The sequence below is a fragment of the Gymnogyps californianus genome, chromosome 8 (genome assembly GCF_018139145.2).
Source record: "Gymnogyps californianus isolate 813 chromosome 8, ASM1813914v2, whole genome shotgun sequence".
Classification (NCBI taxonomy): Eukaryota; Metazoa; Chordata; class Aves; order Accipitriformes; family Cathartidae; genus Gymnogyps; species Gymnogyps californianus.
The window spans coordinates 15,466,695-15,483,409 of NC_059478.1; the positions used below are offsets into that span (position 1 = coordinate 15,466,695).

At 37.7% G+C, this 16,715-nt stretch overlaps 1 protein-coding gene across 2 annotated transcripts in view; it reads left to right on the forward strand.

Moving 5' to 3' along the window:
* The window catches only part of PLPPR5 (phospholipid phosphatase related 5), a 43,943-nt gene extending 27,791 nt beyond the window's left edge, over window positions 1-16,152 (forward strand). Inside the window, exons 4-7 of one of the 2 annotated variants that reach the window (XM_050901033.1) lie at window positions 4,898-5,074; window positions 6,743-6,862; window positions 7,181-7,195; window positions 15,524-16,152. In XM_050901033.1, coding sequence (XP_050756990.1) covers window positions 4,898-5,074; window positions 6,743-6,862; window positions 7,181-7,195; window positions 15,524-15,556 — 345 coding nt within the window. In that variant the 3' untranslated portion in view covers window positions 15,557-16,152. The remainder of the gene's footprint in view (window positions 1-4,897; window positions 5,075-6,742; window positions 6,863-7,180; window positions 7,196-15,523) is intronic. The other variant, XM_050901032.1, reaches the window with a different exon arrangement.
* Window positions 16,153-16,715: the final 563 nt, after the last annotated feature.

Here is a 16,715-nt window from a genome sequence, read left to right on the forward strand (position 1 = left end):
TTTTGTTAGGAAATTGAAGAATTAAAGGATTCTTTTGGCTGCTTTTCAGGGGCAATGGGCAATGTTAGGAAAGTGGAATTTCTTTTCAGTATCTGGTGCAGCAAGTAAAAGTATCCCTTGATACTGATTGTACAGCATGTATCATGGGCTTCATATATGGGGTGTATTAGTTACTTTCAGGCTGGATAGTAAAATAACATTACAATTTGATCCAGGGATTTATGTAAAGACCTCTAGATATTTCTTGCCAGTCAGTTCTTCATCACAATTCAATTGCTCATGGTAACAACCTCTGTAGACTGAATCAGCTTTAATTAATATTTGGGTGTACCTTACAGTCCTGGTACATCGAAGGATACCTCTTTTCTTCTCCAGTTGTTTAGAGTTACAACTGTGGGGAGCTCATAGTGGGAAACTTAATAGTAAGGTCCAGCATTTCTAGAGGTTTCTCTTCCTTTTGCCAATCTAGACCTCTGACTTTGAAAGCCAATTTTTGTCTAGGGTCATCAATAATTACTGCAAAACTTACGGAGAAAGCTGGAGGAGGCTTCAAAAGCACTAAAAAAGTCTTCAGTGGGAAGTTGCAGAAAGGCCCAGATGATTTGAGAATATGACTGTGGTTTGCTCTAGAAAGAATTTGACCCAATAATTATTAATCAAGGAAGCTGAAGAGCTTTTAGATTGTCAGACAGGATTCTAACTAAACACGGAACCTGGTTATAGACTACTGTCCACTATAGCACAGTACTTTTTCAGCTTTTTGATCTCAGAGTATCTCTTTTCTTGTAGGTATGACAATTATTGGAAGTTGTGCATTCCTCAGGTGGAACATCTGTAACATTACTTATATTACTTGAATAGTTCAAGATTCTTTAACGATAGCACATTGTAAAAGCAAAACAAAACATGAGGTAATTTATATTTGGAGCGCTGCCTGGGACAGGTGCCTGTACAGTGATTCCTTCCTCTTTCTGCTTGTCGCTTCATGAGTCACTATTCTCTGCCCACTAATGGACTGGTCTGTCTCTTTGTCAGTCCCCCAGACCATCTGCTTCAGGGAGGACCAAAACAGCAAGCGCAGAGGGGATCTTCCTACCCACATCCCTGGGCCCCAGGCTCATGAAATCAGCTAGGAAAATTAACTTCCCTCCTGGCTGGTGCACCCAGCCTGACGACTAGCTCCACTCTAACTAAAATGGGACTCTGGGACCTGTTACGTGTGTGTTTGTGTGCATAGACATTTGTGTGGGTGAGCCTAAAGATAGCTGAAAGAAGATGACTAGAAGGAGCTTGCACCATAGCCCAGGAGGCCACTTTGTCCTGCACTTGACATACAATTCCTGTTCTTTTCTTATGTGTTTTGGAATGATTTTGTTTGCACTAGATTTAGGACATATTTCACATGAGTCAGACTTGCAACATGACACTTTTGAAAGCTTTCCCAGTACAAGCTAAGTGCCAACACTATGATTATTCCTTATATTATGACCTGAGACAGTCATGTCCGAAACGCCACAGGTAGCTTTGTCTTTGGTGGTGATGGTGATGATTCTGACTCTTTCAAATACATATTTTCAAAACCACTTCAATTAAAGTTTTGCTTTCAATTTATGAGGTTCTCTGAAGACTTCACTTCCAGCATCTTGAAGACTGAAGATCAAATGTTTGTGTTTTCCTAAAAATCTAGTAAATATTGGTATATAGAACAATCAGATAACATCCACCTCCTTATATGACTCTCTGCCAGTGTCTACTTACTGGTATCACCTTTATGTCTTTTTCATACTGAAATCTTAATTCAGGAAAAAGGAAAAGCAATAGCAGAAGTTCTTCAAGAGAAGATTCACCGCTGATCTGATGGTGCAGGAGAATGTGCAGCCTGCAAAATTAATTCTAACTACGCTATCAATCCTTGACCTTACATACGAAATCTCTGCTGTTGGTCTTGCTGTTGACTAATTTAAAAGATTTCTTTAATTAGATTTCTCCTCTCCCAATTTCTGTTCTTAAAAGGAACTGAGATGGACTTGTTCAGTAAACATCTTTAGCCATGTAAAAATTTATATTGTTGTTCATTCTCACTAATGTTTTAAATCACTGAGCTAATTTCCTTTGTTGATACTGCATTTAATATTTATGAAGAGTAGGAGAAGAAAAATCCTGTCATCTTTTCAAGGTGTTTATTCTTTGTCAATTACTGTGCTGGTTTATAGCTTTCCTTCCAGAATTAAGAAGAAAACAACTGCTGAATTATATTTTATTCTTAGTGCAAATCAGATCTTTGACTGAGTTGACTGTGTTAATATATTGTGCTAGAGCTGCAAGAGATCAAGTTTAAAAATGGAGATCTATGAATCCTGCCTTGGAAGAGTCTACATTTGCTATGTAGAGTTTTGCAAATATACGGACTTTTTGCTACACTGTTTCAGGAGAAGTTTACCCTGTTTCTATTGATTCTTTAATAATATTTTAATATAATGCTATTCTTAACATCAGTGGTGTCTGTTCTTTAAAGAAAAGATAGAAATGGTACCTATGCTGGCAGAACCCTCAGGTTATTTTGAATAATGGACTGGGCATGACAATCTTGACTGCACATGTAGGAAGGGACTCAGCAAATGGAAGTCTTTATTACTCATGTGAGGCAGAGCATGAGTCTGCAGTTGTTTCTTCTCACTCAGTGCTTTGTCTGAGTAGGGATTTGAAGGACATGCTTGATTGTAAAAAGATTCTAAGAATTTCCTGCAGAGCACTTTTTGGTTTAGCTTTGTATTAAAAATGTTGAAGTTTGACTGAAGTCCTGCAGATTCAAGTATTTGTATTATAATGTGTTATGACTTCATAAAAATTGAGATTATCTTCTTGGGCGGTGACCAGGTGTTATAGATAACTGAAATATATCACTGAGACCTGCCTTAAGCAAGCTACACTCTTTTTTGAGGTGATTTTTCCTTCTCAGTAGTCGTTTTGATTTAATATGCCGCAATACAGAACTAAATGCAGGATAGCTTCTTGCCAACTTCCTTGTGTCAACTTCATCCAAGGTGTCTTTGAAATCTGGTGATCTTGCTGCATATTCAAAATATTAGAATATTTTCCCTACCATCAGATATTCTAACATGTAGTGTGAATGTGGATAATGGTGGTAGTATCCAGGAGTACAGTGAGACTCACTAAAATAGAGGGTTGCTGAGTAACTCAGCATGCACTGCTCTGTCTGTAGCTTGAAGAAAACCAGTGGGGCTAAAAAGCTGAAAATTAAAGTTGCTGTTGTCTTATCAGCATTCCACATGGTAAGAGTAACTCACTGAAGAGAGCCTGCAAAAATATAAGGAGCTAAGATAAAAGGATAGTCAGCAAAGGGAGAAACACTGTTTCTGAAATGGTCTAGGAAGAAGAGAGATATGGTTTGGAGATACACCCCAAAACTCGTTTTTTCAAACCTTTGCTCTGTCTGCATTAGTTTAAAGCTTGCTACTAGTTTGCTGTTCATCACGTAAGGTACACTGAAGATGTATGAGTTGCAGTACTCTGCTGCGATTTTAAGCTTAAGCTTTGATTCGTCCTCTAAGCCATGGATCTTTCTCTAGTGTTTTGAGCAAAATTACTGTCAGATGTTGCTCTTTTCAGACAAGCTCTGAGCACTACTTCCTTCACTTAATTTATCGTAACTGTAACCACGCTTCCTAAACTACTTCTTGACTGGATTATTGCAGCACTTCATAACTGATTACCCAGTAAATTCAGCTGAAGTTTCAGACAGTACAAAAAAAGGACTGCCTTTTTGGTTGGCCAAAAAGGTACTGGTTCTTCAATGCAGATTCATCTGTTTCCCTTTGTAGTTCAAAGTGATGGCATTACACACTTGGAGTCTCGTAGTTAAACTCCACAGAAAATATTTGCATTCTTCAATCTAAAAACTTCAACTCTGTCTAAATGTGAAGGTTTTAGGGATTTCAGTGGTTTAATTGCAGAAAGTAAATACTTTTTTCTCAAAAATCTTGTTAGTTGAAGTATAGTTTTTCAGGGGGAACTTTCAAGCAGCCTTAATGCCAAGATTCAAGAGAATGGAAATTCAAAGATTTGGTATTAATTTCTTCCATTGGCTCATCAGAGCTTGGGAAGTGCTGGCTTAAACCTAGTAGTCACTAATGCACACTTAGGGCAGAAGAGCTGCTCTGTCATCAGGCAGTGCTTTTAATTCAGTAGTATTGCACAGGCAGAGTTAGACTGCAAGCAGGGCAGATTGATTTCTCTGAGTTTGATGCATAAAAGTTTCTGCATTTAGATTGGTTTGTGTGCTGGGGGGGTTTGGTACTAAACATCCTCAGTCACCATCTGTGAAGTACAGGGGTGTATTGGTTCAGCACTGGTTGAAACTATTACATGTTATTTATAAAAGTAGATGCTGGTATTTAGTTCAGTTTTCACTCCTTTTTGACAAATCTCTAGTTAATCACATGGAGAGGTTGTGTATGAAGAAGAAAGACATTTGCTAATAAAAACAAGGCCTTGATGTAGCCCCTTTCAGGGTAAAGATCTTTTTCTATTATTGTCAACACTGTGCAGTGAAAAATCAGTCTCTTTACCTCTCTGCATAAATAATGACATAGATTGGGAGTAATAGGATGGGATTGTCTAATTTGCCTGTTCATTTGGGGGCTTTTCAGGTTCACATAAAATGTAATTTTGCTGCATGGTCTAATTCTTTTTCTATATCGCTAGGAAAAGGGTGTGATGACTTTATCTAGCGCTTTACTTTCTTGTTTCTTTACCAAAAAAAAGAAAAAGAAAAAAGCCAAATACACAGTCTATTCAAACAAAATGTAGAGATTTTATTCACCAATTAGTGGGAGATATCCATCAGTCTTATACTTTCTTCCTTTCTAATTTTCAGATGTATATCACCAACACAGTAAAAGCCAGAGGAACAAGGCTTGCAAAACCTGTTCTGTGTTTGGGCTTAATGTGCTTGGCTTTCCTTACTGGAATCAACAGAGTAGCAGAGTATCGAAATCACTGGTCAGATGTAATAGCAGGATTTATAATTGGAATATCTATAGCAGTATTTTTGGTAAGTGTATATCTGTGTCACTTCTGTTTGAAAAAATCAGTGTATAACTTTGTGTCTCTTAAAAAAACTATTGGTAGCCTTGACTTTTCAGACAATTAAATGACAAAAGAGGTGTTTCTAATTTTTTTTTAAAATTAATTATCAGTTTCCTCAGTTATATTTACATACACTCAGAAATGTGAAGTCAAGAAAGGACTGATCAAATGATCTCTTTTGACTTCCTTATAAACCAGACTGCAGCATTTCAACCAATAATTTTTGCATCAAGCCCCACTTTAAGCAGGTGTATATCCTTCAGAATAAAATCTAGTTACGATTTCATGTATAAAGTATTAAATTCATTATAGTGATACCTACACTGATCAGAGAATAAGTAGCATTTCTTTTCTGGCTTTAAAGTAACTCTGTTGAATTTCTTTCATGCTAATTCAGGTTTACACTGAGATTGTGTGTTATTCTGTATCAAAAAATCCTTGTTTAGCCTTTTCCTTTTCTGGAACTGTGTTCCAAAACCAGATTGTTAGTCACAGTTCACAACGACTAGTGTCTGTGTCAGAAAGCTGCCGCTAATCTATTAATCCCCTTCACTGCTAACTTCAGTGGAAGACTATGGCATAGAATAGTCACTGCTGTTTACTGCCTGCAAGTTTGTCTGCCTGGCAGCTTGTAATAGTACTAAATACACTTTTGAATTTTTTCCCCATGAAAACACTTTTGAGCTTGATTCTCGGATCTCAAGGTCTTGATCTCAAGATCTTGGATCTGAAGACTTGGCTTGGCTGAGAACTCTCATAGGGATGGCTGAGGTGAGTGTTTTCATTCCTGAGAGACGTGAGGGCAGCTTTAGGTCTTCTTTAAAATATACCTGCTCGCACTTCCAAATATTCCCTTCCACACAAGGTGTCCAGGAGTTATATTTGCGTGTTCATTTTTAAGAAATTTTTCTATTCTGTTTGTGCCCCTAAAGTCATAAAAGAGAACAGAATAGAAAAGAAATCTGTCCCAGCATTTTTTCTTATATTCTGTGATGCATATTGCATAAACTCCTTTGAGTAGCATGACATCAAATTTAGTTGTGTTTTGAAGAAAATACAATGGGCAAACATTGCTGCTTGGCTGAGTGTCTGAATTAGTAGAAACACTAACAAACTGGTATATATCACATTCCTAAAGCCCTATGTGAGAGTCACTGCTGCACTGAGCAGGTTTAGAGTTTAGTTCAAACTTGGGGATGGTCCTTGCCTTGTTATTCTCCCTTTCTCACTCTCCATTTGAGAAAGTCTTTGCTGGTCAAAACTTAGATGGTACTGGCCCCTCATAGGAATTTAAGGTTATTGTCATGTTCTGCTACGCGTGCTCTGGACATCTATTCATGACATTGCTAATAACTGGTATTCTATTATTCAGTTTCGGTAATGGATTTGCTTTTAGATAAGAGGGTTTTTTGGTTATCAGATGATGCATGTAACAATAAATTGGTTGAAAATGTTTTGTCTTGAAATATTAATTAAGGATCTTCTGTAAAACATGAACTTCACATTTCTGTGTTTCTGCTGTAAGCTGTGACTAAAGCTGGTGTCAGTTCTGCCTAATTATGGATGTCAGGATCAAAGCTCAAAAAAATGAGTTGTTCCTTAGCTATTCTGTTTATCTTCTAATCCCTTCTAGGTTGTTTGTGTGGTAAATAACTTCAGAGGACGTCAGCCAGAACATGAACATTCTCATATGGATAATCTGGTCCAGATGCCCATGATCAGCATACCCCGAGTAGAAAGCCCTTTAGAAAAGGTAATGTCTGACTTTTTTTAAAAACAATTAAATAAAATGTAGCTTTCCTGGAAGGATGATCCCAAATTATTTTGACAAGAGTGTCAAAGTAATCAGATTTAAAGTGAGGAGACATGGCAGTGAAGGAGAAAGAAGGGAAGAATTAATTCAGAGACACTCCTTGGGAGACTCTTCATGTCACCTCCAAGAACAATCGCTACATATCAGTCCAGTTTACTGTTGCAGCCACTGCTAAGTCCATGGGGTCAGGCTGAGTAGATCTGAGGCCCTCTTTCCTTGTGTTCCTCAAGTAAGTTTGATTAACGCTTTGGCTGAGAGTCCACAGAGCTTGAAGTGCTTAGAAAGAAAATCTAACCCCTGAGCCCAAGGGGTTATGCAATTCAGGCACAAGTGGCATTTATCCTATTTCTTCGGGGTACGTCCTCAGGCTAGTGTAGAGCATGGGATGCAGTCCCTTCTGGATCAGCTGTGGGGCTTTTATCATCAGGCATGTGCTAGCTCCAGGACAAGGCACCCACTTGGAAACACTGGGGATCTGACATCTGCGCTAGCAGGGCAAACAACTTAATGAACATGATAATAATAGAGAGTAACATGGGTCATACAGTAACTGCACAAAAGCCATGATCTCTTGCCAAAGCAAATGGGATTTTGGACTAGGACATGCTAGTGATAGTCTCCTGGGTATGCCAAGACTTTTTGCATGAGTAAGTATCACGATGTGTTTAAAATTTATTATAGGTCCCTGTAATAAAAATTTATGTTTTTTGAAGATGATGTTGTACTATGTAAGTGTTAGGCAAGATCATGTCTGAACAATTTTATGAGCAAACAAGCACTGAAATAGACAGCATAACCAAATAAAGGAAACATTTTAGGCATTTTTACCAGGGGGAAAGTTTGAACTACTAATGCAAAGTTTGAAAGCAATGCTACTTTTTCTAGTGACTTTATCAGTCATTATTTGTTAAAATCTCTTGTGTTATGCCCATGTTTGAAGACAGTAAACAATTCTACACTGGGTCGGGCACCAAAAGTATGTTTCTATGGCATTCTTTTAAATCCAAATTACTTCTGATATTTTTTCATATGAAACATAAGAATAAATGTTTTTAACCACTTCCCAGTTTGTCTTAGTCACTTGGAAGTGGTGGAAGTTGTCCTTTAGTAAGAATTGCTGCTAGCCCTGGGTTTGTTATTCTTTTCCTTGAAGGGAAAGAAGGTTTCTTTTCAGAATGATCTAACACGCCTTTTTGAACCAAATGTGTCTAAGCTACTTCTGCTGATATCTTGTCATAAGGTCAGAGTCTCGTTTGCTTGAACAAGCATTTAGATGATAAATGTGTATCTTCAAAATAATCCATTCAGTAAACTTTCTGTAAAACGTCAAAACAAAAGATTGGCCTAGGGCATACCACATTAATAAGAGCATGTTTTATTTACGTGCTAGGCTCTCCTGCAATAGAAGCCATTTCTGTGGCTCAAAAGCCATCATAGGTAGTAAATATACATTCTCTGGCTGTTGAAATTTTAAATTTTTTTCTAGGGATAAAGACCTCGTGTTAACTTAGTGTTTCTACCTGATTTGACACCCTCTCGCTCATGATGGACAATGTGCTTTTCCTGAGACTTGGCCTACGCAAGATTGAGATGTTTTGGGGAAAGCTATGGGACAGTGTGGAAGGGTGGTGGCAGGAATAATGTTTGCTCTGCTTGAGGATGACCTCTACCATTTGTGAACTGCCCAGGACTCTATTATATGAACGAGCTTCTTTCCTTCTGAACCCATATTCCTATGGCAATAGAGGGTAGCTGTTTGCTGTCATGGAACTTCTGTCTAGATAATTAAATTGGGGACTGTCCGCAGGGTGTTACACTTGGTGAGATCTCAGTGTATGGCTTCATCTTTGTCTATGTTGCAAAACCTTTCTCCTTTCCAGACAGAGAGGATAAGATAGGAGGATGATAACATGGAGACTTTGCTATGCTTTCTTCTGTTTCCACTCTCAGAAAGTTTAAATTTGAATTAGCAAATAATTGATGAAAAAGTTACTTACATGGGAGTGCTTTAGGTGTTGAGTTTTTGTGGAATTTTTTCATTTTTTCTTAATGTTTAGTCTAAAGTTTTAGATAGAAGCCAGACCCTGTTAAATAAAAGGCACTAAGAATAATACTTACATGGAACCAAGGTCTAAATTGAGCCATCTCAATTAACTACCATCACTACAAGAATTATTAACTTAGTCTTTGCTTTTTAACTCCCTTCTTATTTTACATCCTTTGTTCTCTGGAGAGAGAGGGGTGCTAAATAATTTGTGTGCTACTTGCCTTTGCCTACTTTAGCCACGTGCAAGTTACTTTTCACTGCATTTCAGTTAGGGCTGTTCCAGTTCCATATTCAGAATGCACATACATTTACATTTGGCTTATTTTAAATCTGTTTTTCCTTATTCTCAGTCTGCAAGCTCCTGTGCCAGTATTAAAGACAGCTTACTGTCAGAAATTAGCTACTAAGAGTAGCACAAATCCTGACTGACTGAAGTTATCAGGGGCTAAGGCAGTGCTAGCGTGAAGCAATGCAACTCTGTTATTGGTATTTAAAAATAATAACTATATGGGTGTCTGGGAGCGAGCAATTCAAAGATACTGTCTTAAAGAATGATTTCATTAGAAATGCCTACCAGATGGGACCTCACTCATTGCAATTTTATTATAAATTCACCCGTAAATGAATAAGCACATGGTGCATCACACAGACCTGGAAGCACCTTATTTTCGTGTTTCCAGATCTGCTACTTGCTATTCCAGTGCTTTTTCCTGCTGGAGAACGAATGCTCTTGGCATGCTTGGCATGCTCGCCGTGCTGCCACTGTCTGAGTTCTGGTGGAGGTCAAGAGCTACATTTAAAGTGCACTTAAATAGGAATATGTGTACTTGTAATATTCTGAATTGAGCTGTTGCTGGTTAGTGACAAGGCTAGATCACTGTTTGCATGACACTTCTGTTTAATTGTGGTGCATGCAGATGATTAAGCTATTCTGCATGGGTACCCACTTCTCATGCACTCAAATAAGCCATAGTTGCAGAGTGTCTCCTTGAAGAATCCTTGCCAGAGCTGGCTCAGCAATGCAGACTTATTGCTTTCACCTTAACTACATTCATCCTCAGAATTAATGGAAAGAATGAAAGCCAAGAAACCTCATCACTCACTCATCTGCTCCTTTTTCTCTCCTGTCTCTGACCTTCTTCATCTCTTACAAGACAATTCATGTTTCAGTTAGCTGGCACTCTCCTACAGAGAGGAGGCTCTCTTCCTACCACAGTCAAGGTTAGAGACTCCTGTTCTTTTGCAAGAGTTACTGGGAAATAGGGATATTCCAGGTGGTACCTGGAAGAATTTAAAGTTCAGCTTCATCCAGTGTAGTCAAACTGTATTTTCTGTTTTCTATTTCAGGGGAGACTGACATTATTTCATGCTAAAGTCACCTGAAATTGGCCAGGGCTTACAGAGGGCTCGTGCACGTCTTGTAGTAGCTGCTGACTCTCCTAGCCTTTTTTTTTTTTTTTTTTAATAAGTATTCTAGCTTTGAAAAGATCAAGTACAAAGGGAACATGGAGCATTTTAGGACTAATTGAGGCAGTAGATAGAACACTGAGGTAAGAGGTTTTAGAAGGAAGTATTGGGCTAGGAGAGGCACTGTGGTTCATCTCCTATGGGATGAGATGATTACTGTGTCTGATCATCAGTGCTTTCCGTAGCTGTTCAATATTACTTTTTTGCACAGTTGATTCTTTGTAGTCCTCTGTTTGACAGCTAAGCTGCATTTATCCCCAAAGTCTCTGCTTGGCATTCCTTCATAGTGCTACTCCTGTCAGCAATGCCGAAACCGTGTTCCCAAACACAGTCACCGTTTCTTGTTACAATGAGGTTTCTTAGACTCCACCCATAGGACTGACTCTCCAGTATGACTGTGAACTAGAAACAGATAGTTTAGGGTCTCGGTCTCTTTCTCAGCCATTTCTAGGTTTTAATGGTGATAAGTGTTTGGAATTCCTCTCACAATATGTGACATTCTTGTTGCCTGTCATACCAATTGCTAGTGACTATCAGGGTTAATTGTCTCAAAAATCTTGTTGAGTTTGACACTATAATTCTTGTTCTATTGTGTATGTGCCAAAGGTAATGGTGGTGATAAAACATTTTAACAATAGTAAGTATAGATATTGCAATGGATTCTGATAGTATTTTAAGACTGGGGAAGCTTTCCCTTTTGTTTTTAAGGTATAATGTTTTTTCTATTTACTCCATCTTGATTATTCATGAGACATAGAACAGCTTCTTCACAGTGTCAGAAAAGGGTATTTTTATTTTTAATTCTCAGTGTTACTGCTTTTTCCTTGGTCTTAAGCATTTTGGTACTAAGAAGTCTTTCATTGGTATGTGCACTTGTGTACACCCAACGTGGCCTAGGGAGTCCAGTCTGGTCCCTGGGGCTCTCCAGGGAGACTGGTCGCCTGTCACTGCGCTCACAGGCTAAAAGCAAAACACAAAGATGTTTTAGCTCATCATACTATGGGCAAATGGGGGAGAGGGTTTGTGTCTGTTTCTGTTGCTTCAAAATATTTTAGCTGAGAAGTATCCAAATACTCTTGTGCTTGATGTCCAAAAGTGTACATAGGTATCCATACAGTGTTTTAGTACATGTATGTGTATCTCCAGGATGGCTTGATTAGAGTCCATGTGCTTACACTAGCTTATAGGCAGGTTTTCAGATTTCTGTTGTCATAATGGTTCTCTCTTGATAATACAGTATGTTAAAGGAGATATGATATAACATTGTTTCACACACAGAAACACCCAGGAGAGGCAGCTCATAAAAGACCATAAGCAATTTTGTTTCAATGTCAAGCATTTGAATTTGCATTCATGTCCTACTCTTCTGCTTAAATCTACTTCTGGGGGATTGTACAAGAATTATTTCTGTTCGAATGCAAACTGTGATCACCACATCTAATGTTAAAAAAAAATAAAGCTTAAACATAGGAAATGGAACAATATATTCAGTGTGACCTCCTCAAATATACGTGTTGTAGGTGTTACAGAATCAAGGTATTAGTAACAATCAAGAAGATCCTTTGCAACGAAACTCCCTCAAAGCACGCATCATTAGGTTCTTCTCCTGGATATCAGGAATGGACCGTTTTGAACATCTTCATATAAGGCAATAAACGTATGTGTGCAAGAGCGCACATAAGTGTTTGTGTGTGGAATTGAAGCAAAGGCAGATGCAGTGTGGTGGCAGCGTTCTGTGCAGGTCTGCAACGTTTTAAATGGGGAATTTCACTTTAAACGATTCTTTTCTCTAAAAATGTGATTTGTCCAGTAAAAGCATAAAGTATACTTTGCTGCCCAAGAGAATTGTATGATAACATTATTATTATTGTATGATGAATTATCATTTGCCTGAACTACTGCAGTAGCATTTTTCTATTTCTTTTAACAAACTCCACTCTGTGAAGAACTACAATTTTTCAAATTCCTGCTTTCAAAAATGGAAAAATCTTTTTTAGGATGACTATTTTTGAATATTTCTAACTGTATTCATGAGAGCAGAACAAAAAAAATTCAGGTAAAAAATATTTAATATATATAAGGAAAACTGCAAACCACAAAAAAGTTGTCATGGATTTTTTTCAATGCTTTAACATTATAGAATCGCTTATAAACAGAAATTAATTAAAATCTTAAAAGAAGATATACAGGTATGGATAATTTCCCCCCCAGAAACCTGCACTCAAGGCTTAGCCTTTATCTTTCATTTTTCTGTTAATGGTGTGAGAGCATGGTTATGAAGCATGCTTTGTTCATGAGATGCTGACACCAAGCTGATACTGTCAATTTAGAATGAATAATACAAAAGCTGGCGTGCCTGTCTGTGAAACTGCTGCCATTGAGCAGACCCTCAGCATATTCTAATTCTTTTGAGTACTGTAGGGAAAATAATTTCCCATGGAGTTGGAGAAGCTGAGGTCTTGTACATGGTTTTTTGCTTGTCTCCGGCATCTGTGTGAATTTGCTGATGGTGGTTAGTATCTCTCACTGAACTTTGTCACAGTAAATCTAAGCAGAAGTAAAAGAGCATAGTAAGAGAGTTGAAATGCAGTTATTCAAGAATTATGCTGTTTGTTTATTTTTTTCTGTAAAGAGTATCAGCAAGGCTTATTTGTAGTTTTGCCTGAGACGATAACATGTGAAAAAGCATGAATACCCCGACAGTTGCATGAATCTGTATCAGTGATTCTTACCATCAGCAAGTGATTAATTTTGACCTAGTTATGCATCACCCTGCTGAGTCCATTGGAAATGAATTGACAAGCCTTCACTAGGGTCCAAATCAATAGGTCCACGATCGGTAGCTTAGCAGTTCTCTCTGAGGGTTTATTGAGGAAGGGGGATTTTCTTGTGTGTTGTTATGTCCCATGCTCTGCATGTTCTTCCAAGGACTGTGACCTGCTCATTTTGGAAGTATAGCTGGCAGGAGTGTGAACCACATTCTCCTTTCCTAAGTAATAGTTATCCAGTCCTGAATTAATGCCACATGAAAGAGCATTTGGTTTTCTGCATCACAGACAAACGTGTGTCGCTTAGAGAAAGGGATAGCAAGTAGCAGGACTTGAAAGAATTGATTAGAAAAAATAACGAGGAATTTTTCTTCCTCCAATTCCTCATTTTTAAACCATCTTACGTATCAACAAAGTGAATAATTTTAGACTGATGCTAGTTTAAGTTGACAGGGTAATTCAGGTCTAAATAAGAAAAAATAAAGTAAATATTGTGAAGAAAATGTCATAATAGCCTCACAGCAACTCCAGAGTCATTGAGGTTGCCCAATGTATCGTCTTTCCTGTACTGAAAGCAGAAGATGGCTGGCCAACTAAAATGCTTTGAAAAGTTAATGTTTTGTTTTCTAATTAGGAAATCTAATTTTGCTTTTCTTCTGCAGAATCAAAATTTGGAAACAATGACATTTGCTAATACCGTTTACTGAAAACATTTTCACAGAAAGTTGCACACTGATTCTTTTTTTTCTAATGCTTTTTAAAAAGTCTGCTGGCTATGGTTTAATCATTGTTATTTATTTAAAATATATTCATTCTATTTTGGAGAAGAATGTACATAGATGCTTACTATTTGGTGGTGTTCTCTTATGAAAGCTGTCATAAAATACAGTAAGATCATTGCTAGAGCTAAAGTGCGTATTATAGGACGGGGGAAGAGAGCTCCTCCTCCTGGACACAGTGCAGTTATGGCACAGTGAGAGAGGGAGCAAAGCTGCCAGCCTTTTTTGGAGAGGGGGAATAAGAGGCAGCTCTCCTGTGCTCCTACTCAGGGTACTTCTAAATTCCTTTCTGTAATGTGAAAATCAAAGATGCCTGCTTGCCTCGCCCTGCACAGACTGATAGACAAGTACCCAGACGGTTTAAAGAAGAACTGGGAAATATAAACTTTTGTGGTGGCTACTCTTTCTCTCCAGCACTTTCTATGGTGTGTGATAAGGGATTTTCTGAAGGACTTAGAACAACTTCCCTTAAGCAAAAAAAGGGAGAGCTATCCCACTCTCCGTGAGTTATCTACATCTCCCCCTGCCTTCAGCTTACACCTCCTCTCTTCTGACTTTGGTCTGCTCCAGGAGGGGAGGTGATGAGAGAAATCTGCAGTGCTTTGCGTGGTATTATTTCCCTCTGTGCATTTTTGTGCTGGGGAACAAACACGTGGTTTAACGTCAAGATTCCCTTTATTAATTTTACACATTGCGTGTTTTATAAAAAATGGTGGCAGTCAAGGATACTGTGTGCCTAAAGGGAACATACAGTTCCTTTGGATCCCACACACCTCTGTGCAGTTGAGTCTTCACCTACCAAATGTTTGCAGAGACACTTGCTTAGGTTAGAGCATGAGAAAGCAGCAAACCTCTTTGGGATGCTGCAGTTTTACTGGTTAGAGTCACATGTAGTATATTCACATTCTGATACGCATCTTCATGTTCGTAAGAATCATCCCATTGAAGGAAAGTGGAGAATAACATTGCAAATGAAGAGGACACTGTAGTGATTCTGAAAAAGAAATTTTGCATATGAGTTCTCAACTGCTGAATGCAATTTTGTTGTAGCATTTCGCTACTTGATTCTGTGCCATCGAGCTCATGGGGAGCAATTAATCTTTAAAAAAATGCAACATTAAAATTGTGTTCACACTGAAATAGAATATTATAGTCTGTCAGAAAATGTCATTTTAACTTCTAGGAATTTTACTTTAAATTATGAATAAGGTAGCAACAAAAGTACAGCTAACTCAATTATTCACATGGTTACTTAATTTTAAAAACCCCATCTAAAACTAAAATATTGTAGAACCGTCGCGCCTAATTCCTTTGTTTAGCATACGTACATATCCAGTCTTTCAGCAGTTAACAAAGAATTGCTATGGGAGTGAGTAAGAGCGCTGCAGTGAAAACCAGTTTTATTTACATCGTCCTGCAATAGTCTTCAAGCATAAGGCTGTCCCTAAAGCACAAGAGGCAGAAATTTTCACAATGGCAACTGATGTCTATCTGTGTGGTTTCTGGGTTTTTATCTGTTTGTTTTTCCTTTAACTCGTAGAACCACATCACGGCCTTTGCAGAAGTCACATGATGTTGATGCTGATGTATATTCACTCCATTGGACTTCATCTCTTTTCACAGCCCCCACACGATAATTGCAGTGTATCAAAAATAAGAAATTTTTAGAAGTCCTATTTCTGACTTGATTTTTACATCATTAAAATGATACCAACATTTTGAAGAATTCTTAAATATTAGAACGTCACTTTACTTTCTAGCAAAAATATTAACTGTTTACTTTTTGATGGAATGGGACAAACTGAGCACTAATTACATTTACCTGACAATACCCTCTATTTTGGCTTCTCATTGTTTTTAATGGTTCATGTACCTATTCCAACAGTACTTCATATTTTGATTTGACTTTGATTTTTAAAACCTACATTTTTAATTCAGCATGAACTTGTTTCCATTTGAGGCGATTTCAGTGTATAAAAACTAGACAAATATTACGTTCTGTATGAAAATGCTGTTTGCACATTGTATTACGCTGTATTCCATGTAAGATATCATTCAAACAGTATGTTATATGTACGACTGGTGCTTCTGCTTTTGAAGAGGAAAAAAATGCCGATTTTTACTGTAATAAGTATTGTATCATAATTAAAAGTTTATTTATTTGGATATTTTCCTGACATAATTGTAGTTGAATTGTTGTTTTGTAGTTCTTGAATGTCTTGGATGATATATATGTATCTAGGTTAAAAGAAATGAAAATAATATAGAAAGTTTAATCATTGATATATTCTGTATTACTAATGATATCCCATGAAAGGTTAAGGGCTCCATTCTTAGCTCAGCATATCTGATGAAAAGCCGTGCTATTCATAAATTGTTGAAACAAATTATTCAAGGAAGCCTGCATCTTCTCATATTTGTTGTATACCCTGATATTATGCTGGGAGAACGGGTGCTAAGATAAGAATAGGGTCACTGGCTTAGTGAGAAAAGTGCATATGAGTTTCTACTCTCCATTTTCATGTTGGAGCGCTCATGGAAAAAACAAAATGGCTTCATTAATTTTCTTCAGCCTAAGGGACCAGGACAGGCAGACTTTCTACAAATCTTTCTATCTCTGTTTGTGTTTCAGGGCCATATTCTTGCAAAAAAAATCCTCTGTCAGTCTGTGTGGTGTTGATGAATTGCTTTTTCTTCAACATCAGACAATGTTATCTTATCTCTGTTATCGC